Genomic DNA, 23478 nt, shown 5'->3' on the forward strand with positions numbered 1-23478 from the left:
TTTCCAAATAGTCCTTCAAACTCTTTTTTCCAAGAGGTTTCATGCTATTATGTGTGAAATAGCAATAAACCACAGGTTGTTTTCAAAGTCTATAAAGGCAAATTTGTTTAAAGCTGCATTGCTGCAGAAAGAGGTAACAACATGTTCATTATACCTATTTTCTAATGAAAATGGCTGGTGCATTAAAGTAGCTTTTAAGAAGAATATCCATTTCTTTTCCAGAAGGCTTAAAAATATTTATCTTGGAGTCTTCTAGAAAACCATGCTCATTTGTGTAATACCTTTTTAAAACAGCTAGCCAGATGGATCCAGGCAATGCTTGTGCATGTCACATATGTCTAACGCCTTTCCTTCTCCTGGGACCAAACTGCATTACATCATATTTTATGATTACAAGACAGAATTTTGGTGGAACTTAGCCATATGGTTGAGTCATCTGTTCTCTTCAATTTTGGAAGGATTATACTAGCATCTTCAAAAGACTGTTAAATTTATTGTCTTTTTTAACCCATAAAATTTGGAAACCTTCTGATGTCTCTGGCAATGAAAATGATCTAATTTTCGGCTTATTTATATAATCCTTTGCAGTTATTAATTGAATCTGTTAAAGATGCTGTTACAGAATGAAAAAAAGGATGTTTGTATGCTATTCTGGGTTTTCAATCTCATGAGATGGAAGGGAAGCCCTAAGATACATGACATGGATTCCTAGAAGAAACCAAAAACTCAACAAATGCACATTCTTTGCATTTCTGTCATGACTCACAAAGCTCTCAGACATTATCTCTTCTTCCATGAAGACTTAAAACCTGTTACAAATCCTTGCTCTCCCTCTGCTCCTCCACCCTTTCACATGAATTATTGAAATGCGTGTTTTGAAAAAAAAAAAAGAGAATTACTTTGCCACTGACTGGCCATTTGCTCCTGAAAACATGTCTGAATTCAGCAGCTACTCAAACTTGTTCTGTTAGATGCACTCCACGGAATCCAGCATAGCCCTGGTGTGCAGTCTCAGGCATTGAAATGTGTTTAGAGTAAACTGATCCTGATGGGGAGCATGGCTAGGGATATTGGTCAGGTCAGTCTTGCTTGTAAGCATCAAGGGGAAAATGTTTTATAAGATTTATGATACTACTAGGGATTTCTCTCTCTCATGTCAGCCCCTGCAAGAACTGTGATGAAATGGTTATAGCTGTAGTAGGGATGTTTTTGATGATGGAAAAGGGACTGGTAGTGGAGTCAGCCCACTCACTTTTCCTGGGGTTGTGTGCTCTTTCTCCAGAGAGATTCTGGGGAGTGGATTGCCCTTCAGGATTTGCTGCTTTGTATACCATTTAATTATAGGTTTTTTATTTTCAGTTGCTTTGTACTGGGGAAGCTGAAAATCTCTATGTTGTTGAGCTGCTGAACTCTACATACAACAAATATGGGTAGATCTTGTGAAGAAATCAGACTATAAACTAGGCAACCTGTAGTAGGGTGTCTTGATACAGCATCAACAGTATTCCTTAGAGGGGAAGGTCAGACAAACTACTGGCAGCACTTGGTAACAGAAGACTATCTTGATGATTGTGACATGCAAATATAGTTCACTCTAGGACTAATAAGTAGGAGCCAAATGAATCTTTAAGTAAAACAAAATAGCAGAGGTTTGCTTGTAGTTCTTGTCATCTTGTGTGAGCCATCCTAGTGCATTTGGTGAGTTGCAGGGTATCCAAATTAGCAAAAGTACTGTGGTGAAAGGACTGAGTGTTCTAGTAAATCACATATTATTGATAAGAATATTCAAATGAGGACAGGTTATTGATGTGCAGATCAGTGATAAGAATATTCAAATGAGGACAGGTTATTGATGTGCAGATCAGTCTCTCAATACTGAGATTGATAGTTCAATCACTGATCAAATAGGCAAGAGTTAAATCCCCAGCACTGGCTTGGAGCAGCCAAAACTGAGTTTTCAGGAGCTGCCTGGAGAAAGGTGTGCAAGCTGTGGCTCTGATCAGATTAAAGGCAAGGCCATCCATGCCTGCTGAACTGAAAACTTGTGCATATCATTATTGATGTCTGTAGAGAAATGGAACTCTTTCTTCAGATAAGGTCTTCTTCAGATAAGGAAACTCCTTATCTGAAATTCAGATCAATATCTATAGTTCAGATGGAACTCCTTCTTCAGATAAGGAAAGAACCAGGGTGAGTGCCTGCTTGTTCTTTCCCTCCTTTTGCTTCAGGCCTGGCAAGCCTGTGTGGGCAGTTGATGTTCTGCATTCAGAGAGACTGATGCATGAAAGACTTGTCTGATTCTCAGTGCATGTGATGTGGAGGATAAACTACGTGGGAAGATGTGGTGGTGTGAAATCTCACATGTTCCTCACTGGCAGCTGAAGTGGATTTTATTTTCATGCAAAACAGTCGCTTTCTTTTCCCCATGACTCTTGGATTTATCCCTCATTGCAGTCATGGAAGTAAAAGCAACTAAGCTTAGCTTGCTTCTTTAATATTTTATTTTGGAAGCTGACAAATATTAGGTCTAGGGGTCAATTCACAGCACTAACATCTGTTAGTGGCCTCAGGAAGATCAGACAGATAGTGAAACTTTTTTTTTGCCTTCTTATGTAGTCATGAAGTACTTTTGGAGATTGAGTTGAGTCCTTGAAGACTCCAAACAAAATAATTTCTTGGAATAGGGATTTGTCTCTATGCTTGCACTGTGTTTTGTTTGGCTTTGTCATGGCTTTCAGAATAGAAGGCTATAATCCCGTAACAGTGGTTATGTCTTTTACAAGAATGACGAATTCAACTATAAATAGACTGTTTTTCTACTCGGAATAGTTTTGAAATATTAATACATATTTTGTTACGAATTTGGAAATTGTATTACTTCCCACAATGGCATTCTAGTAAGTATAAAAATACTGTGAATTGTTTTTAAAAACATCTAAGATCTCTTCTGGCTCTTGTGGAGAACATTAAGATGGTGAAGTTCAGTCAAGCAATGAATTTTATCTTGCTAATAGAGGGGGAAAAAAGGTAGCAACTTTCATTGTGAGCTGAACTTTCATGTAGGCATTTGTAATACAAACACAAAGTGCTATGGTGGCATGTACCTTATGAACACAACCTAGCACAGTACATCTTACATCAGTTCTGGAAAGTGTGCAGTTCTGTTTGGTGTTTAATTTTTTTTTTTTTCTTATCTGCGGTCTTTGTGTCTGTATTCCCCTTTGCAGAATAATGAGGAGGAAAAACAGCTAGCAGCTCCAAACACCACAACAATCAGCTTACTGTGCAGAAGTGGCAAGATAAGCAATATTTTGAGAGGTTTAGCAACAGACAGGAGGAAAGATGGAGCCATAGATCTAAAGTGCCAGTACACGATGGATGTCTGTTTAGCCATCCGAAATCAAGAACATCCATCAAGTACCTGTATTCTCTAAGTTTACTAGTCAACAGAAATTGCAACATAGTACTAAAAATCAAGGTAGACACAGTCAGCTCAGATACCCACACCATGGACCCATCAGAATCATTGAGTCCAGCTCCCAGCCCTGCACAGGACACCCCAGGAGTCATACCATTTACTTGAGAGGATTGTGAAAATGCTTCTTGAACACTGTGCGGTGACCACTTCCCTGAGGACCCTGTTCTAGTGCCCAGCCACCCTCTGGATGAGGAAACTTTTCCTGATATTCTAAACCCCCCCGACACAACTTTAGGCCATTCCCTCAGGTCCTGTCAGTGGTCACCATGGGGCAGAGATGAGTGTCTGCCCCTCCTTTTGCCCTCACAAGGAAGATGTAACTGCAGTGAGGTCTCCCCTCAGTCCCTCCTGGCTGAACAGACCAAGTGACCTCAGCCACTCCTCACACAGCTTCTCCTCCAGACCTTTCACCTCCTTTGGATGCTCTCTAATGACTTAATGTGTGGAATTTACAAACCTTCCACTAAGGAAGTCATGTATCTATGGCATTAAATGTTGAAATCTAAGGGACTGTTCCTGTCCCTATCTAGAACCAAGGTTTTCAGATGTATGCCTTGGTTCTTGCACTCTGGTCTTCACAGACCACTGTGTCTAACACAGTAAAGAGGATCAAGATCATCAACACAATAGCTGAATAAAGAGACTTTGCTTGCAGAGTTAGCATTCCCCCAGTATCTTACATCCTACTTACCACTGAAATGTACTTACCAGATAAAAGGTCATGTTAGATTATCCAGACAATTTTACTTTGAACCTCTTTATTTCCCCTTTTTCCCAAGTGACCATGAGGCAGTTGGGTAGCAGATATCCCAAAACATGAAAGGCTTTATGTGAATTACTGTTTTACTTTTGTAAATAACTAAAGTCTGTTGATTAAGTAGTTTTTCAGTCTTAAAATTTCTTTAGAAGCAGTCTTTTTCATATGTCTCATGCTGATTTATCAGTCTCTTGTTTATATATGTTTTTATATTTAAGGATAAGGAAAACTTGAAGGTCCTTGGATAGCCATTTGAGAAGTGTGGTCATTTTTAAGTCTCTGTTTTGACACCCCATGGATTGTTTTGAAAGGAAGACCTCCCATGTGTCCAGCAGTAATCAGTAGTTTGTTAGATATATTTTAGTTTTAGTACAATTATTGAGTAATTTCAAGATGAGAACAGTCATCTGAGTCCTCTGTAGCTCAGATCTTTAGAACTTTGAGAAAAGACAGAACAATGGGAGATGGTCACTTCAAACAGAATAGATTTAGCATCTTTATTTTTAGAAAGTCCCCTGTGTTTTTTCCTGTGCTAAGATAAATATTGTTTCATTTGTACAAATATACACAATTAATTCTTGGCTTTATTTTCTTCTGTCTTACTGAGAGTGATTGTTTGCATGTGGTGTGGTTACTGCTACGTCCTTTGCTATCTGAAAGTAAAGATAAATCTTCAGTTGCTGTACTGATGATGTGTGAGATGATAAACAATGGACAGTAGCTGGACTTAATGCCAGTGCTCTGGCTGTATGTTACTAATGATTTAGAGGTACTTTTTCTTGTTTTGTTCCTAATGTCTTGCATGTTGTGAGCTTTTTGCTCCTCACTTTTCCTTTATATTCAATGGAATGAAATGGCTTATGTGGAAATATCAGTAATTGTTTAAAAGAAAAGAGAATACCTGATGTACCTAGATGTAATGTTAGCAGGAAATGCCACTGTTCATCAAATGCACAGATTTATTTATCTGTTAAAAAAAGGCTGAAAACTAGTTTCTGGATAAAAAAAAACATTGTGACCTTTAGTATGAAGTGAAACAAGCAGCATGTGTGAGCTGTGTGTCTCCCAACCCACACAGAACTCCACCATGTGCCTCTAAACTTGCTAGTATTCCTTGATCTAGGTGAACTGTGTCACACAGTCTTGCCCCACCCCCCTCCCCCCATTGCTGACATTTGCTCTTCACTCTCTTGCTCTTACAGAAACGAAGTCTTGCAGTTAAAAAGTGGCTGCTTTTCTGTGCTTTAACTGTGCATGTTCCATTCCTGACCTTATGGCTATTCTGCATTCAAGGCCTGACTGAAACTGTGAAACTAATTGCGGGGGGGGGGGGGGGGGTGGGGTGGGGGGGTGCCTAGAATAAACCAAACAAACAACAAAGCAAACAAAAAACCCACTTACAAAACCCAACCAAACCGCCACCAAAACAGGCAAAAAATACCCAAGAAACTTGCATGCAAGAAATACAAATATCTCAGCAAACCAGCAAACTTATTTACACTTTAATTTCAAACTTATTTGCACTTTCATTGAATGTTCTTGGAGCACAGCTCACAACCTGCTGTGCATTCCAGTCATCATTTAAGCAAAGACCACACTAACTTCTTTCTACAGCTTCCCTCCCTGCCACCCCCAGTCCCCAGACTTACAGTCTCAGATGACCATTTTAGTCAGGTCATCTTTCCCCTTCTCTCTTGGTGAAAGACCCTTTCTTTTCATAGCTTTTCATAGCTGGCTCTTCTGCCAGGAAAGTTTCCGGGCAGCCTTGCTGGCTGATAGAAGTGCCCTGCTGAGTGACTTGCTGTTCGGTTGTATTTTTCTGGGGTTCAGCATGAAAAAAATGGTTTGCTTGGATAATAATCACTTCTTTATCTACAGAAGCTACCCAGTGAATGGGCGTTTATCAAGGTTTACTGACAATCTGCCATTAGTCTTTTGTTAGCATTCCTTGTCCATTCACTCCAACTGCTTCCTGCCTTCCCTGTTGTGTTTTTATCTCTGATTCGAATGGAATTCATCCTCTGGCACAAATATAGCCTCCAGTATCAAACAGACCTCATGCAATTCGCATGGCCAGTTACGCCAGCTATGCACCATAGCAAGAAGCAAGAGGAGGGCAGTGGACTGATGATTGTGGTTGTAAAATGTGCACAGGTTACTTCATTGCTGCCATTTCCACCTTTAAAGAATGGCGTGTGTAATCTCGTGAGCTGCAAATGTTTCATCTTCTTATGTAAATATAATTAGTGTAATTAGCCTTCAGTCACCTAAAACAGGCAACATGGATGGTCAAGTGAAGCTGGAAAAGGCTGGGTTGTAGCAATTAGTGACATTTAGATAGTATCACTATGAATACTTTGAACGCCATTGTCTTGCTTTTCTGACAACTTAATTAGAGGTCTAGGCCTTACTTGTGGTGAAGTTAATGAGCACAGCATCTTTTGGCATGGCCTTTCAGGGTCCTACCTCGGTTGTGCGGTGCAGCAGAGGTCAGCTTGCAATGCCACTGTGCAGTATCTGCGCTGAGGGCGGGCTTTGGCAGCCGCAGCAACTGAAGGGAGCCCGGGAGGCAGCAGCTGCTGGCATCTGCTGAGCTCTGAATGTCCTGGGAGAAGCTGCTGCGGGCTGGAATAAGCTGTTGCTGATAAGGTCAACAACATCCTGCCTTTCTTCAAGTGAGATTCCCATTCCCACCACCCAAGCTTGCTGCTGGCAAATACAATCTCTAAATTACAGATGGGAAGGCCAGGAAAGGTGAAAGCTCCTTACCTACACTGGCTCCTGGGTTATAGTGTTTACAGATAAGCCATTCTTTCGAGAAAAACTGTCATCTGTGTTTTAACTTCAAGGGATGTTTTGTTTAGTGAATGCATTCAGTACAATAATATTGTTCTTGTTTTTAAAACTCTCTTGGGAAGTCCAGCACATGTGGACTTTTGTGGATGACCTTGTGATGCAGTGGTGTTCAGTGTCTTTGCCATACATTTGTTTGTGACTCCAGTCCTTAAGTATTCCTTTCCTTTTCAGACACTGAGTTGCTGAGTTTGAAATTATCAGGAATTTCAATTTGCTACTCAGCTTCCCTGCAGTTCTGATTTCAGTGGAGATAACATAACTTTGTCTCCAGTAGGTTTCCAACAATGCAAGGTCACTTAAATCATCTCCTGTAGGCTGCATGCCAAAGATAAAGAAACTAAGTTGCTGCCAGTTAATGTTTGCTCAGGTATTTGCTCATGGAAAACGTTGTACAAGTGCTAAGTAGAATTATCACCTCTTGTTATATGTTATTTCTTGCATGGTATGTGCTGGTGATCTTAGACAATTGAGGCTTAATATCCTTGATATGGTGGTGATGAAAAGATTAATAGCTACCTTTTTTGAACATGTTTTGATTCCTCAGCTTCTCTTCTGGAAAGGAAATTGTTCACTTTGTGACAGAGAAAACAATGTATAAAACAGCCAGTGCAAGCTTTAACTCTCTAAGAAAATAGGCTTCAATATGAAGGGTTCTCTTTGGACTCAAAATCTGTCAACCTGTCAACATGCTAGGTGTGATCCCAAATTATTTTTGGGGATCCTTCATGAAGGAAGGATCATCCCAATGAAGGATTTTTACTGGATTTTTACTGGATGGTTTCAGTCCCACGACTATGATAAGTACTTTATTAGTATCTTGCAATGATAAAATTGGAAATAAATTGTGCACAGAGAGGGCTTACAGGAGACTCAACAGCTGCTGGTGCAGTTGCTGTTGGTAACTGCTGCCAAAGCTTGTGATGGAGCCATGGTTTTGAGAGGTCATCCTGATGGTGATCACTGGAGGTGTTGTGAGCACTCTACATTGGCTTGAGCATTGCCTTCTTTAACACTGGTCATAAACCAGTGGTGTAGTCAATCAAGTTCTCAGCCTCGCTTCACTGATACTGACCACACAGTGCCCTGTGCAGGAGTGGTTTTCCATCCTAAGCATGGCTGCCTCTGTGCTACCAGCTCCTTTCTAAGGCTCATGGGTGTTTCAGGATGAAAAACACTGAACTGTTATGAGGGAGGTGCTTCTGAGTAAGCCCCTACAGCACACCTTTCCATCTGACAACTGAAAATCAAGAATAAAAAGCATGCTTGAGAGAGTGATGTTCAATGCCACCCAATACTTGAATTTTAGCATGCCATCCTTTCAGCTCTCCCTGTTGTATTTTATGATTTATTAGGAATGACAGATTATCTCATCCCTTACACATTAATAGGAAAAAAATCTGTTTTATCCAAAAACTTGCACATCTTGAGCTTTGATCAGATTACTTTTCCTCTGCATATGTAGTACTCATTATTGCTACCTATACTGAACACTATATACTATACACATTTGAAAAAACCCAAACAAACAACAGACTAACATTTCCCCCTCCCCCAAACCTGAAGAAGTACTGAGTGGAGCATTGGCTGTGATCTTTGAAACTGAAATATGTGTTTCTTCTATTTCGCATGTATTCACAAGCCATTGTTATTGCAAAATGTTAATTGTTTGAAGGAAGGCTGTTGATAACTGTTTGGCACGTGGCCTACAGGAGTGTTGGGGGAGGTGGGTGTAGGGTGGGAATGGAGGTGAAGAGAACTCATATGTGCAGTCTTTTCTAGGATTAGATTCTTCCAAATTCATTACACATATGTGTTTATGCTGAGATGCTCAGGTTTGGGTTTTTTTACTAGAATGCTACATACTCAGTTGACGAACTTGCGTATTTGCAGCAGTCTTAGCATAAAACAAGCCATAACCATCTCCAAACAAAACAACAGAACCGTCAGCTTTATTGGTGATGAAAAGTACCTGCTTAGCTGTTGGTTTTGTTGCTCTTGTGCTATAGTCAAGGTATTCCTAAAGACTGTGCTACTATTTTGTGCCAAACTTGAGTTTGAAGTGTTCTGCATGGGTTGTCTCAGAATGTTATGCATGGAGACCTCTCTGACAGAAAAGAAAGCACTCTTTTATGTTACATGAGTGAGTGGTATAACAGAGCTGAAGCTCCCCAAGGGCTGTGTGGTGGCTGATGCCATGCTGTTTGGATGAGATCTGAAAGCAAGGCAAGTGAGGAATCTTTAGATAGAGGGGGCAGTATGTGGCACACAGCTGAAGAATGGGCAGCAGAAATGTCTGGGCAGTTTGGGAAAAGTGGAATGGGAAGGTTTGGGGACTGCAGTGGAGGAAACACAGTGGGTTTATGAAGTTAAGGTCTCCAGTTCTGCTGGCCATCCTGTACTCCTGGCAGAAGAGAGCGCCTCCCAAGTGCGTGTTTTCCAGGATAGACAAATGCTGGTTCTGCATGATGGGTGTCAGTTCAAGGTGAACTGACTTCTACAATGAACAGTAACAGGGAGTACCCATGTTTTGTATCATCCCAGCAGAAGTTACCTCCCAAGTCTTTGGTGTATGCTTGATGATGTGTGACTTGTGAGGTCAAAACCAGACTAATATTTCAAGAGATTCCAGGAATGTAATGTAATGCAGCAGTCACTGCCTCTGTTCAGAAATCTGGGTTTTCTGATCTGCTATGGACAGCAGGGCCTGTGCAATATTTAATTGCATGAGGCACGTTAAGAACCCTACTGACTTAAATACCTCCTACTTGCTTGGCAAATCCTGAGCACAGTGTCTTTCTGGGTGTCATTTGTATTGTCTGTTCTTTGAGATTTTTCTTCCCCTGAAGAAATGAAGAGTAGGGCTATGATTCCATATTAAAATGGGGTTTTGGGAGTCTATTATGTGCCATTTATTTTATTGGCTGTCCCTTTAACTTTTGGAATGCATAACTGGTCTTTGAGCACAATGAGGAAGAAAAAAACCAGTTTGATCCTATCAGAGGAATATTTGAAAAACAGTTGATGCCTGCATGCTTGTTTTTTCTGTGTGAACAGATTTGTGTATAATTTAATTTCAAAAATAAAACAAGGTCTCTAAATAGTTTTTGTGGCTTGCATAAAATTAACATTTAATCTACAATTACAGTGATGATATATTATTGGTGCCTTAGAATGGAATCTTTATTGCTTTAATGAAAAGATCAACAACTTTATGTGAGCAATACAGTGTGAGGCTTTTAAACATCTTGGGTAGGACATAGATATTTTAGTTTATAAATAAGTATAACTGCTGTGCGATGATAAAGAGAAACAGCGTGTATTTTGTTTTCCAGGAGCAAAACAAAGTTTCATGTACAGTAGTGTAATGGATGTTAAACATGCATTTGCAAGAACAAATATAAGTGGATTTAGGTATGTGGCAGTCTCTAAAATTAGTCATTCCTTTAACATCTCTTGAGTTACAATGCTTGAAAGAAGAAATACTAATTAGATCTAGAACTGAAAACAGGAATCTAAAATGACTGTCAAATACAGATCTAGCCTAGCCACCAGCCTCTACCAGGTTCCTCTAAGCAGGAAAAGTAATTAATTCTCCAGCTCTGTGTGAAAAATAAAGAAATGTACATTGATACCCTTTCCTTGACACTAAGATACATCTGATACTACCAATTGTGTTTTCAGGGTCATTTAATGGCTTGTCCAAGTTCAGTTCTATTTATTTCTCAAATATGAGGGAATCTTTTCAGCTGTACAGATTAGTAGGCAACAGTTTTTAGTTGAGGCCTCATTAAGTCTTTCCTACATTGTGTTTCTGTATGAGTGTTCATTTTAGGATACCAGAAAGGATATGGTCGAAATAAAGATGAGCTCAAGAATCTGTTCTTGTAAAAGAGTGATTCCATATGTAATAAAATGTTTTACTGTTAGTATGAACATTGCTCTGCATCATCAGAATCACTTTCAGAGTACTCCAGGGATCTCTATTCAATATCTGAGTATCTCCTAAGTGCAGCTTCCACACTACATAAATACTGAGGGGTAATTTGGGACGCAGTTGTGTTCATTTCTATTTGGTCTGGGATTTTAATGATAGTATAATTATAGATGAATACAGTTACCACAGAAGCTTCTCCAAGAGGAAATTGACACTTTTCTCAGATATTTCTTAAATATGGGAGTCAGTATTTGTGTGCTTACTTGCTTGTATCAGAACACTGAATACTGGATTATATGCCAATAATGTTTCAATTTAATAGCTGACTATTGAAGGAATATTCACGAAGATGAATATTCGATATTCTTGAAGATGTGGCCATTTTGTATTCTAAAGCTGAATGTTCTTCTGAAAGCTGTTCTGTCAAGGATTTTCAGCAGGCCTTAGTCTTAACATTTTCCTGTAGTTTATTCAATTTCATGTTTCAAAAGTAAATCGGTGATTTCAGGTAGTATTGCACTGGATGTGTGTGTAGATTAAGGTTGATTAATCAAATAGCCTGTATATAAATATCATACATGACTGAATAATAAAGAAACTCAGAAACAGGTCAAACTCCAAAACAAACTCCGAAAGATGTACTGTCAAATAAAGAGTGTTAATTTTAATGTTTTTTTATTTACAACTAAGATACATTTTTTTAACACCTGTTTTTAATAACAGGCTGCCTTTAAAGCATGAAATTCCCCAAATGCAGAATAGGCAATGAGTCTCATTTTGGGTGGAAGGCTGGCCACTCATTGTCATGGAGTCTAAATATTGCTTAGAGAAACTATTATTTTTGCCGATGTAATTAGTGCTCCAGAGTCCATATAAATTTATTGCAGTGCCATAAGAATATAGACTATGATCTGCTGGATGTGCACTGACCCACCAGTCATTCACTCCCATAGCAGAGTGCAGTTGCTGTGTCTGAATGCTGCTTCCTTGGACAGAGCTGCCATTTGTACTCTTGGTTCCAGGTGGTGTTCTTCCAACTTGTCTGCTCTCCTGCCCATACTGCACTCTCCCTAATGGTTCTTTTAATTTGTTTTTTTTTTTTAATAACTTTTAACCTGGAGCACTTTCCTCCTGTTTTTCAGGGTGTAAACATCCTATAGGGTTAGTTCATATAAATATGCACATCATACACTTTTCCTCACAAGTCCAGAGAGAGAAATGTCAAAGTTTTTATTTATCTGGAGGAAGAAAGTCTATACAGAACATCAGAACAAGATGTTGGGTGGGGAGGTGTGTGTGTGTGTTTTTTATTGTTTTTTTATTAAGTTAAGTATTTCTCAAGGTATTAACATGAATTCAGTAATTTCAGAAGTTGTGTACAAATCAAGTGCTCATGAATAGACAGTCATGCTGGAGATGAGCTGACTGGTGTCAAAGAGAAAGCCACAGCTGTTGAAGTTAACTCTCCTGAGTGTAGCTGGGTGCTAATACTGCTTCAAATGCAGCTTTTTAACTACACCAGGTTGTTTTTCCTGGAGACTGAACACTGTTGTTAGTCCAGTTGTGTGCAACTCCTTTTCCAGAGCTCATTTTGCTGTGATCACATGGAATACAGAAAACTGTCCTCTGTTTTCTTAGCATCTTGCTAGGTTCTACCTGGACGCCTTTTAGAGGAAATGGGCAATTGTCCTGGTGGTTCAGAGGAGGAGGGGGAGTCATCAAGTTGGGAAGTCATGTCCTGTTCTTGATTCAGCTGCTGAGAGGGATCAAAAAGATATAGAGGAGTAGGTTTGGAAAGATCTGAAAGTAGGGTGGTTTTCTTTTCTTTCAGTAGCAGTGTGTGAGTGGTTTTTTTGTTTGTTTTAAAGACCAACATGGGATTAAAAACTCATTAAAGCTAGCTGCAGTCTGCAAAGGGCAGTCTCTTAACCCATTAGCCTCTACAAAATGTGAGCTAGGAAAAGCCTTTAATATGGAAAGTTTTGGCTGGTTTGCGTTGTTAGGGTGGGGTCTGGATAAGATGAGGCACCTCATTACTTATCCATGTGATGTATGTAGTGAAGGTCCAATGGGGCTGGTACAGCTCTGAAATTGAAGCCAGGACTGGAAAAATAAAGGACAATGTTTGAAAATAGACTAAGAAAATATGTTATTTTTTTCCTGCACCACTCATCTACAGAGTTTCCAAGTAACAGTTCATCTTCAGTCATTGCTTAGGCCCTGGCTTAAGCCATCAAGTCCTTGGGAACCTCTGCTGCACAGCTTGCAGATTACTTTTATGTGGCTTTGTCTGTGCTATTTCTTTGGGTTGGGCTTTTGTTTAAGCTTTCAGTGGTGATAAATGTGTGCAGGATCATTTTGGAGAGCCTGTACACAGAGCTGGTACTGATAATATTTCTCCTTTCTTTTCCTTTTACTCAGACCAACGAGTGGAATAAGAATGATGATCGGCTGCTGCAGGCAGTGGAGAATGGAGACCCTGAGAAAGTGGCTTCACTGCTGGGTAAAAAGGGAGCCAGTGCCACCAAACAAGACAGTGAGGGCAAAACTGTGTAAGTTCACGACCAAAACCTGTGATTTAACTTGTGGAAAACCCCAGCCCTAGAGGTGTGCTACTGCTGTGATTTAAAAACCAGATACTATCCTGAAAATGAAGGTTTCTTTTTGTTCTGAAGCACAACACATTCTGCAAGTCTTGATTTGCAATTATCAATATATTGATTTGTAATTCTACCTTTAAAACACCGTTTCAAAATCATAAACCCATTGAGGTAACTTGAAGGTTAACTACTGGGTAGAGTGGGCTCCTTTTACAACAGGGTATTTTCAAATTTCATGGCACACTGCAGATTGCACACTCCAAAAATGTATTAATATTTGGGGATATTTTTCCCCATGGGCATTACTTTAATAAGATAGAAATTAAGATATATTTTCATGCTATTGGGTTTGGCTGAACTGAAACTATGGTGACAGCTTTAAAATCTTGCAGATGCTAAGGATTTGCCAAGTGTTTCTTTTTTTGACTGAAGTGTGCTAATGAAAGTTTTGTGTAAATGAAATTCCTTTTGATATATATTTCATATATATCTTCTGTTCTTCCTCTTGTTCTCCTGTGAACACTCTGAATTGTGGAAGATAAAAGATTCTAAGAAAACTACAGCCAAAAGATTGTTGTCTTTACAGTTTCTTGTGTATGTCACAGAAAGATGATTTGGTGGATAGGTGAGAAACAGGCGTCCTGTGACAGAACCAAAACCTTGATAAAATTCTGTAGAGATGTAGGCAAAGGAGGACTTGGAAGGACACCGCAAGGCAGCTTAGTCTTGGGAAGGGCAGCACAAAGCAACTTATACCCAACTCTTAAGTTCTAATAAATTACCTCTGGATTGCATTTATTGAGTCATACTCTGCTTCTTTCTTGTTCTGGTTCAATTTCCTACATCTGCTCTATTTCTGCTCTGCATCTGAGGGAACTGAGTGAAGGATTGACTCATAATAACCTGCAATTTCTTACTGCAGAAGTCCAAGTCATCAATTATGCCAAGCAAGCTTTCTCCTCCATATTTTAATGGCTTTTTAATTTTTAAAAGTTGCACACATATGTTTTTCTTTTGGTCATTGAATCTTCAGAATTACAGCTATATTTAGCAGTTCATATTTTTACAATCAACATCAATTCAGACCTCAATTCTTAAAGTCTTTTTAAGCTGCATTCTGTATCCAGTGTATCCAGTGTAACACCTACTTTGCAAGTTTCATGTATAAATTGATCCCATGAAATTTTCTAGGGAACCACCCAAGACTGAATTTATCAGTATCTCTGAACTATAAGAATGTAGCTAGGTATTGGTGCAACAATTTTTCAGTTTTACATGGTTACAATTAAAAAATTCCCTTTTTCACTCACTCTTTCTTCACAGCATGTATTTATATAAATGATGGTGTTACTAATAATGCAGTTGCAAATACTTCTTTCAATTGCTTGGAGGAAATGTGAGTTAGTTCTATAAAGATCTCTGCTGCTTCTTGTTCTGTATGCCCATTTGACTGTCATTTACTTTTAAATTTTTTTCTGTCTTGTGGTTTAAAAGGCAGCTTGAGAGAGAAGAAAGAAAAGCAGGGTTGCTGTGATGCAGAAATACAGAATGTCAAGTCTCATTCTGTTCCCAGTGCTTTGGGAAATTTAGCTGACCTGCTCAGGTTATTTCTGTCTATGTTTTGAAAGATAGAGACTGACAGGTGTGGAAGCAATGACACTAACCTGGAGAGACATAGCTACCAAAGGTTGCCCAGAAATGTTCTCCAGCATGTCTTATTAATATTGAGTTATGTCTTGTTTGTGTTTTCATCACTCCAGAATATTTTTTGGTGTGTACCAAATGGAGTTCAGCCATCATTTTTGCGTGTGATACTAATGCTTCATACCTGCTGTGTGTCTGAGTGCCTGACACAGCTGGTTTTGCCCGGCCTCAGAAGCTCTGCTTAAAGGATTAGACCCTTCTGCACCCCAGCACTGAGGTCTGTTGATGTGCTGCAAGAGCACGGTGCTGGTTTATTAGCTACCCCACCTGTAACATCAGCAACTCCTGTGCTGGGAAATTGCGATCTGCACAGGGCTTTTTTGGGAGAGCTGTCCACCTTTGTGCTCAGATTTCACAAACCTTGGATTAGAAGAGACTTTAAAGATAATCTCTTTCCAATCCCCCTGCAATGGGCAGAGACACCCGCACATGGCCATGTTGCTCAAAGCCCAATCCAACCTAGCCTTGAACACTTCAGGAATGGTTCTTCTGCAGCCTCTCTGCACAGCCTCTTACAGTGCCTCACATCTTTCACAGTAAAGGATTTCTTATTACTACCTCATCTAAATCCACCCTTTTTCAGTTTGAAGCCATTCACTTTGTCCTATGTCTATATGCCCTTGTAAAAGATCTCTCTCCAGCTTTATTGTAGGCTCCCTCTTAGGTACTGGAAGGTACTACAAGGTCTCTCCAGAGCCTTGTCACATGAGCCTTGCACATGGAAAATAAAGCAGTGATTGGTGACAGCCAAAATGGCTTCAATAAAGGCAAATAATGGCTGACAAATTTGTTGGCTTTCTGTAGTTGGGTCTCAGCTGTGATGCATGAGGGAAGAGCAATATCATTATCTGTCTGGACTTGTGCAGAATACATGGCACTGTCTTGCACAACTCCTGTCTACAGCCTGGAGAGGCATGGGATGGACTAATGCTCCCTCTCATGAGAACAGAGGGCAGAATCACCTTCCTTGACTTGCTGCCCACAGAATTATTTTGATGCAGAGCAGGGGTTGTGAGCTGATGTTGTTGGCTCATGTCCAGCCTCTTGTCCACAAGCACCCCCAAGTCCTTCTTTGCAGGGCTGCTCTCTGTCCATTCTCTGTGTTTGGGTTTGTCCTGACCCAGGTGCAGCACCATCGCTTGGCCTTGTGAACTTCCTGAGGCTCGTGTGATTTTGCTGGTTACATTTTAGGAAGTTGTCTGTGGTGCCATCTGGGAAGGTAGCTCTTTGCATGAGTATTCTATTGATCCCTGTGAGTATATATTCATGCATTTGTATACTTAGTTAGGATGAAGCTGACTAACCAGAAGAACATGGTGGATTCAGTTATGTAACAGAGTGCATAATGTGATTAAAGACTTTGGAATGTGCTTGAAAGCAAAAAGGAGAAACAATTACACATTGCAGTACAGGTTTGTTAGCTCCATCATTGTGTGTACCCTTAAGGCGTGACATGTTTCTTTTAAGACTTTTCTTTCTCAGTCTTTTTGTTAACAACCCTACAAACAAAATTTTCAATGCTGTCCAGATTTTTGACATATAGTAATATAGTGCATTATTTTAAACCTAAGATGGAGAGGGTAATTTTTCATGCTTAGAGAAGTACTTTTAAGTTTTTATTTTAGAATTATATGGCTTCCTATTATAAAATTCTTGAACTGAAAGGAACAAAGACCAGAACCGAGGGTATTCTTTATTAGTCCTTTTGTGTACTGTATGTATCATCCCATGACACCTGCTATGATGTGCTCCAGCTTTGGCTCAGTTTTGGACATTACCACCAAAATTTCCTGTTTGTGTCCTCTTTAGTCCCTAACATTTAGGTCCTTTACTTTGTGACTTGTCTACATGAATAAAATGGATGTGCTTAAAATAAGGAGATCTAGGTACCTCATCAATTTAAGATACCTAGTGTTAAGGCAGGTATTTCTTAGAGATAATATTTACAAATTTTTGTTAGGAGGTTTAACTCCTCAGCAGTATCTCTTTAAAAAAATATTTTAGAAAGACTTTGTCAGAATAATGAAATTATGTTTTTTTAAGACTCACTTGACTTTCCACACTGTCACCCTGCCTTTGACTAAGTTCTTTCTATAAACAATAAATCACTTTTAAGGCCATGGGGCAAATCCACCTTTGGCATAAGTTGACACAGTCCCATTGTTGCTCTCACTTACATAGCACAGACTATTGCCAAGCACAGTTGTAACAGAACTTATCTGGAAATCTGACTCTGTCATTGTAGTCTTACTTTGCCAGATAGGTTGGTTGTTTTTTCTTTTGGTCCAGCTTCCTTAAACAACAAAATGGGGCTTTCCAGCTTGGAATTTGATCATTTAAATCCACTTGAACTAACAAAAAGCAGTTTTCAAAAAGATCCCTTTTGGGAAAGAGAGGATTAGATTCATTCATGTGCTGCACTTGCCACAAGATCAAGTGTTCAAATGGGCTGTTATTTTAAGAACCTACTGCCATTATTGAGAGGAAGTGCAAGGATGGGGGTGGGGGAATGATTTTGGAAAGGATTTACAGTGTATAGATGGTAGCGCTTCCTTGACCTGAAGTTATTTTGTCAGTGTGCCAGTCCATTACTGCCATGTTTGCATGTTTCTGAAAGGTACTAAACTAGAATTAAATGCTTTTGGTGATTAAGTGAAACAATAGATCTCTGTACATTTTTTTAATCTGCAATTGAATCAGTTGTTGTTCAATAAAATTACTCTAACGATAGTACAAAAAAGCTTTAGAAACCTTTGCAAATTTACGTTTTAAGGACTCTTTCACAAAACTACTGCCAATAGCAGTTTAGCAGTTAATAGAAAAGATATATTTTCATTTGAAAGAGACTGTTCATGCCTTGGAGGCTGAACTAAAAATAAATTTTGGAGCATATTCCAACTGCAAATACTTGATATTTATTATGTACATAGTATTCATTTTTGTTTCCTTCATTTCGGCTCTTACTGAATAAGGAGGCGGGGGCAAGTGGCATGAAGAACATTACTTTTCAATAAGTAGATAGTGTTTTAATTACCTTTGAGAGAGATTGTTTCCTTGAATGTAAAAATATATATCTTAAAAGAAGCTATTGGAAGAATACATAGAATGATAGAACAATCTGAGTTGACTGGGACCCACAAGGATCATCAAGTCTTCTTCCTTCATCAGACACCCCAAGAGTCACCATGTGCCTGAGAGCATTGTCCAAACATTTTGAGTTCTGTCAGGCTGGTGTTGTGACCCTGCGGTGCTTGTCCAGCGCCCAACCACCCTCTGGGGAAGAACCTTTTCCTGATACCCAACCTAAACCTCCCCTGACACAACTTGAGGCCGTTCCTTCAGTTCCTGTCACTGTCACCACAGAGCAGGGATCAGTGCCTGCCCCTTTGCTTCCATTTGCAAGGGAGTTGTAACTGCAGTGAGATGTCCCATCAGTCTCAGCTGCTCCTCACACAGCTTCCCCTCCAGACCATAAAGCAAAGTAAGGTCAAGTCCAACTCAGGAAATTCAGTTTTAGGAGTAAAAAGGGAGGATAGAAGTCATCAGATTACAGTGTGTGGTCAACAAAATAGCAGAAGCATGGGCTTTCCTAGGCACTGTGGGGTTTGGAGAATGCATGTTCCAGAGTACAGTCAGATTCCAGAGCACAGTCAGCCCTTTCTATCAAGTGACATGGAAGAAGAATGATCTCAAACGGGGCCCTGAACAACAAAAGAAGCTTTTGAACAGATTTAGCTGGATATTGCCCATGCAGGAGCCCTTGGGCTGGTCAGAATGGGGCAGGATGCCAGGAATATGCTGTACACTGCAGCCAGGGAGAATGGTCCTTCCTTGTGCCTGGGGCAGAAGGGACCTGGAGAGACTCAAGGATGACCTTTCAGCTTCTGGAGTCTGGTATTCAGAGGATTTGAGGCCAGCTACACCCCAGCTGAGAAAGAGATTCTGGAATTTATGAAGAGGTTTGAGCTGCCTCAGAAGTGGTGGGCACTGAAGCACAGGTTGCAGAGCTTTATATATAAAGCCTGCTGGCTTTATATATTGCTAAATGAGAGAAATGAACAGTGCTGTACCTCTACACTGATGTGTGGATGTTGGCAAACACTCTGTGGTTGTGTCTGGACTGACAGAAAAGGAGCAAGTGGCAGTGCAGAGGGAAACCCATCTGGGCTGCTGAACTGTGGCAAGAAATCACTGCCGAGGTAGAGAAGTTGGCTGTAAAAGTGCATCATGTAGATGCACACAAATGCAAGAGTCAGACTACTAAAGAGCCGTACATCAATTTGACCTCTGAGAAAAAAAAATATTAATTTACTTTTATCACAGTATTTAATTTCTCATGATCCAGATGGTCGCAATAATGTCTAGGTTTTTGAATATGGACAAAGTAAGAACGACCACAGGGATCTCAACCTTTGTTTTATCTCTATCCAACAGATGTCTGAAATCTGGATTTTATTCCAAAATGTCTTGTGAAGTTTATTCTCACGGGAGATCTGGGTGTAAAAACTTTTGTCTTTCTAAATATTTTCTGAAGTTCTTTTTAAAGTCAAATCATGATTGTTCATTTTTTGCCCCTTCCCCTGCCCTGCAGCATTGCTAGGGATATAATTTAATTAAGATGTTGATATTAAGTTTCCTGAAAATTTGCGTTCCTCTTTAGAGAAATGCTCAGTAATCCTAATGAAACTCATCCATGGTTGGATGAATGTGTCCATGCCAGGACACAAAATTGGGCTAATTAACTTTCTATTATGTTCAGTATGAGCTGATTGTTAATTTATGGTGAGAGGGAATGCTTTTATCTCTCTTAACTTTGATTTCATAATCAAATCATGGCAATACATGAAAAAACCTACACTGCCTACAAACACCACTGTATTGACAATCATGCAGGCTTTTAAATGAGATCCATGCAGTTGAAGTCATGATACTGGTTTGTTCCTGGCCCTTGACTGAAACTGTGTAGACCATTTCTGATGGTTTTGATCCCTCACTTGACTCTTCCAACCAGAGTTGGAAAATGTCATGATTCAGTTTTTAGTTCTTGCCTACACTTTTGGCAGGATTTGAAATCAACAAGCATCCAGTCTCAGTTATACACATTTTTAAAGCAATTTTTATAAGATATTTTAGCATTTTTATACCTTAATGTTATTAGGAAAAAAAAAAAAAAAAAAGAGGGGGCCATCTTCTGAAGAGACAAGAAATTAATCATCTTTAGTTGTATTTCAGTTAGAAAGATCCTAAACTTTTTACTTTATCTCTTTAGTGATTTCCTGTGTTGTAAATCAAGCAAATTCCATGTATTTAAAGAACAAACTCCCTATTCCGTATAAAGTTCTCTGAGCATTATGAAGCCTCCCAATGGATTTTGCATCTTACACACATGGGGCTTCATGCAGATGGTATCTAAAATTCAATGACAAAACAATCAGTCTGCAATTTCTTGAGCCAGCTTGTGTATTCTGTTCTAAATTTGCTTTTCTGCACAGCTGATGGCTATCCTTAAGAACTTTTGTATTTCATTGTCTTTTAGTGGGACTGCCATCTCAGAGGGAAGCAAATCCTCTTCTGAAGGGCCCTTGTACTCATATTTGGGTAGCCTATGGGCCTCCTGCCCACAGGCAGGATCAGCCAAACCTGTAATGCAGCATCAGGCAGCCACTGGAATTCCCTGTTAACGCAGCTCTGTTTGCAGAGTTGCCAAATACCCAGATTTTGCCAGACCTGGCTGGCTTTCAACAAGTTTGTCAGTTGCTTGGATCAGAGCACAGCCTGGATGATTGGGAGTTTTTGTATGCCTGGGTTAAAACAGCTGCAGTTTGGCTCATGTGGAGGCAAAGCCCAGCACCCCAGTTTCCCATGGGGAATGCTGTGGCTGCTCCCTGCACTTGTCCCATCTGAGCTGGCAGAAGAGCCATGAGGAAAGCATGCCTCTCATGAGTTGGGCCAGAAGCAACCTCTTCAAGGCTGGAGGGGACAAGGTTAAGGCTGCATTTGTTTTTCAGATTTTTATCTACATAATGGGCTGCAGTTGTTTTACATGTTTTTCAAAGACTTATGCAACCAAATGAGCTGTATGTGTAGATTTTAATTATACCCACTGGCTGTTACTGACTTAAAAATGTACTCTAATCTAGGAAGGGGACCAGACAGCTGAAACAGAGCAATGTGCAAATGTTGAATTTACTTAAGTTTTTTTTTAGACTTCAAACTGTGGTCTCAGGCAATAGACTGTGCTGGTGGTTGCTTATTTACTGAACTTACGTTTCACTCTGTTTTCTGCTACGTTCCTTACAGGTCTTGTGTTAGGAAACTGCTGAAAGATAACTGGAAGGTAAAGGAAAAATTTAGAAAAAAACAAATTTAGAGAAGCTCTGAAGTTGCACATGCTTGTGGCCCAGCCCCTGGTCCTCTTCCAAAATATGGAATCTTCAGCAGTATACTTATTCTGGAATACAAAATAAAAAGTATATTGCCATAATAATCCAAAGAGTTTGTTAAAAAAAAAAATGAAGTGGTCATATTAAGCAGTGGGCTTTGAAGAATGTGTTAGAAGTAGATTAATTACTATGAGTACATATTGCACTTGGTTTGCAATTATCCCATGAAGTAAGAGAAAGTCACTTCATACAGCTTAATTAAAAAAAAAAAGCACATCCAAACAGTTGCTTCAAATCTGAAGACATGGGAAATATTATGAGTGTAAAAGGTACAGAAACATCAAGGACAACATTTCCTGAGCTATCCCTTGTCAGTATTCCTGAGGTTCATAAGGATATTTCTGGTCATCAGTTCTTGGAACTTTAGATGTCTTAAGTCTTGCTGGATTTTCATGCTACAAAAATATTTGATTTAGATTAACCTATACTCAATTGCTCTCACTCTTTTGATGCTTTTCCTGGTCTCTTGTTATGCCAGCATGGTTTGGGATTACGTTGCTCTAATGTTCATGACTTTCCATATACAAAGGTGATTGTCAACAATTGCTGACCCACAGGCAGCAACACCAAGTGAGTTGTGTTGGAGGATGTAGTCATTGCTCTTAGTTTGGGGCACAATTTTAACTTTGAACTCTTTTGGACCTTGAAAGGGCTGAAGATGGCTAGCTGGTCTTACACAGCTTCTGGAAGAAAGTCATCTTTACCTGGGCACATCTTCTGGGATTTCACCCTGTGCTAAAAAGATGATGTGCATAGGACATGTATACTGAGAAGGTAACTGAGCACCTGTTTGGACTTTATACATGAGGTGTGGTCTTAAAGAAGCTATCAGAAATAATCTTCCCTACTTGTCTGCCTTCCTTGGCTTTGGAGGCTCAGGCCACGCTGCACAGATTTCTGGGCTCTTAAAGCTTTTTGGGACTTTGTCATTTGTCATACTTTGTTATTTTTTCTACCCTGCAAGTCCAAAAATAAAAATAGTATGTCTAAATTTCAGACTTTCTGTCAACATCTGGGAATGCCGTGAAGCTTCTGCTTGCAGAATCTCTGTTGCATTTTGCTGACATTAGTTCCTGAGGAATTTTAAAATAGACACTGTGCAAGAAACTTTATCTAGTAAATCTAAATTGGGAGCATTTGTGTTTACAATTAATGGTACATGGAAGGAAAGTCCTTACATTTCATGCTTGAGTTTGTGTTAATATGGTAATAGAGTTGGCCAAAGAAAACTGTATGTGTAAATGGAACTGCTGGAGCACAACCTGAGAATGAAAAGTATAAGGCTGCTGAGGATCCCAGAAATCTCTCTGAACGGCAGCTGGGTGGATATTTTGCTGATTTTGAAGGCTAAAATCAGGAGTCTGTAACTTGCCACCTCCTGTGTTGTATGATGCAATTGCTTCTTTTCTATAAGAAAGCAGCCATTAAAGAGGCTTGCCTTTTTTTAATGTACTATCGCTTGAGGCGTGTATGATTGAAACAAGACTTTTCATGCTATGATACAAAGACGGAAACTTTATATTAAAACTGCATTGCTTTGGTTTCAGTGGTGGGTTTTCTGTTTTGTTGGTTTTTTGAAAACTGTCCCAGAATACATGCTAACAGAGAAGGGGTATGCAGGATTTTTGTCAGAGGGATCTGTGTGTACAGGGGCAGGGCAGATGCCATCTCATATTAAAATAGAAGGACACAGGCTGCGTGCAGCA

General features: G+C 39.6%; 1 protein-coding gene across 6 annotated transcripts in view; it reads left to right on the forward strand.

Moving 5' to 3' along the window:
• Positions 1-23478, forward strand: part of RAI14 (retinoic acid induced 14) — an 85467-nt gene that overhangs the window by 34907 nt on the left and 27082 nt on the right. For all 6 annotated transcript variants that reach the window (XM_030257910.4, XM_012577635.5, XM_030257912.4 and 3 more), the window contains one exon: positions 13447-13577. In XM_030257910.4, coding sequence (XP_030113770.4) covers positions 13447-13577 — 131 coding nt within the window. The remainder of the gene's footprint in view (positions 1-13446; positions 13578-23478) is intronic.

This window comes from Taeniopygia guttata, chromosome Z, assembly GCF_048771995.1.
Source record: "Taeniopygia guttata chromosome Z, bTaeGut7.mat, whole genome shotgun sequence".
Lineage (NCBI taxonomy): Eukaryota > Metazoa > Chordata > Aves > Passeriformes > Estrildidae > Taeniopygia > Taeniopygia guttata.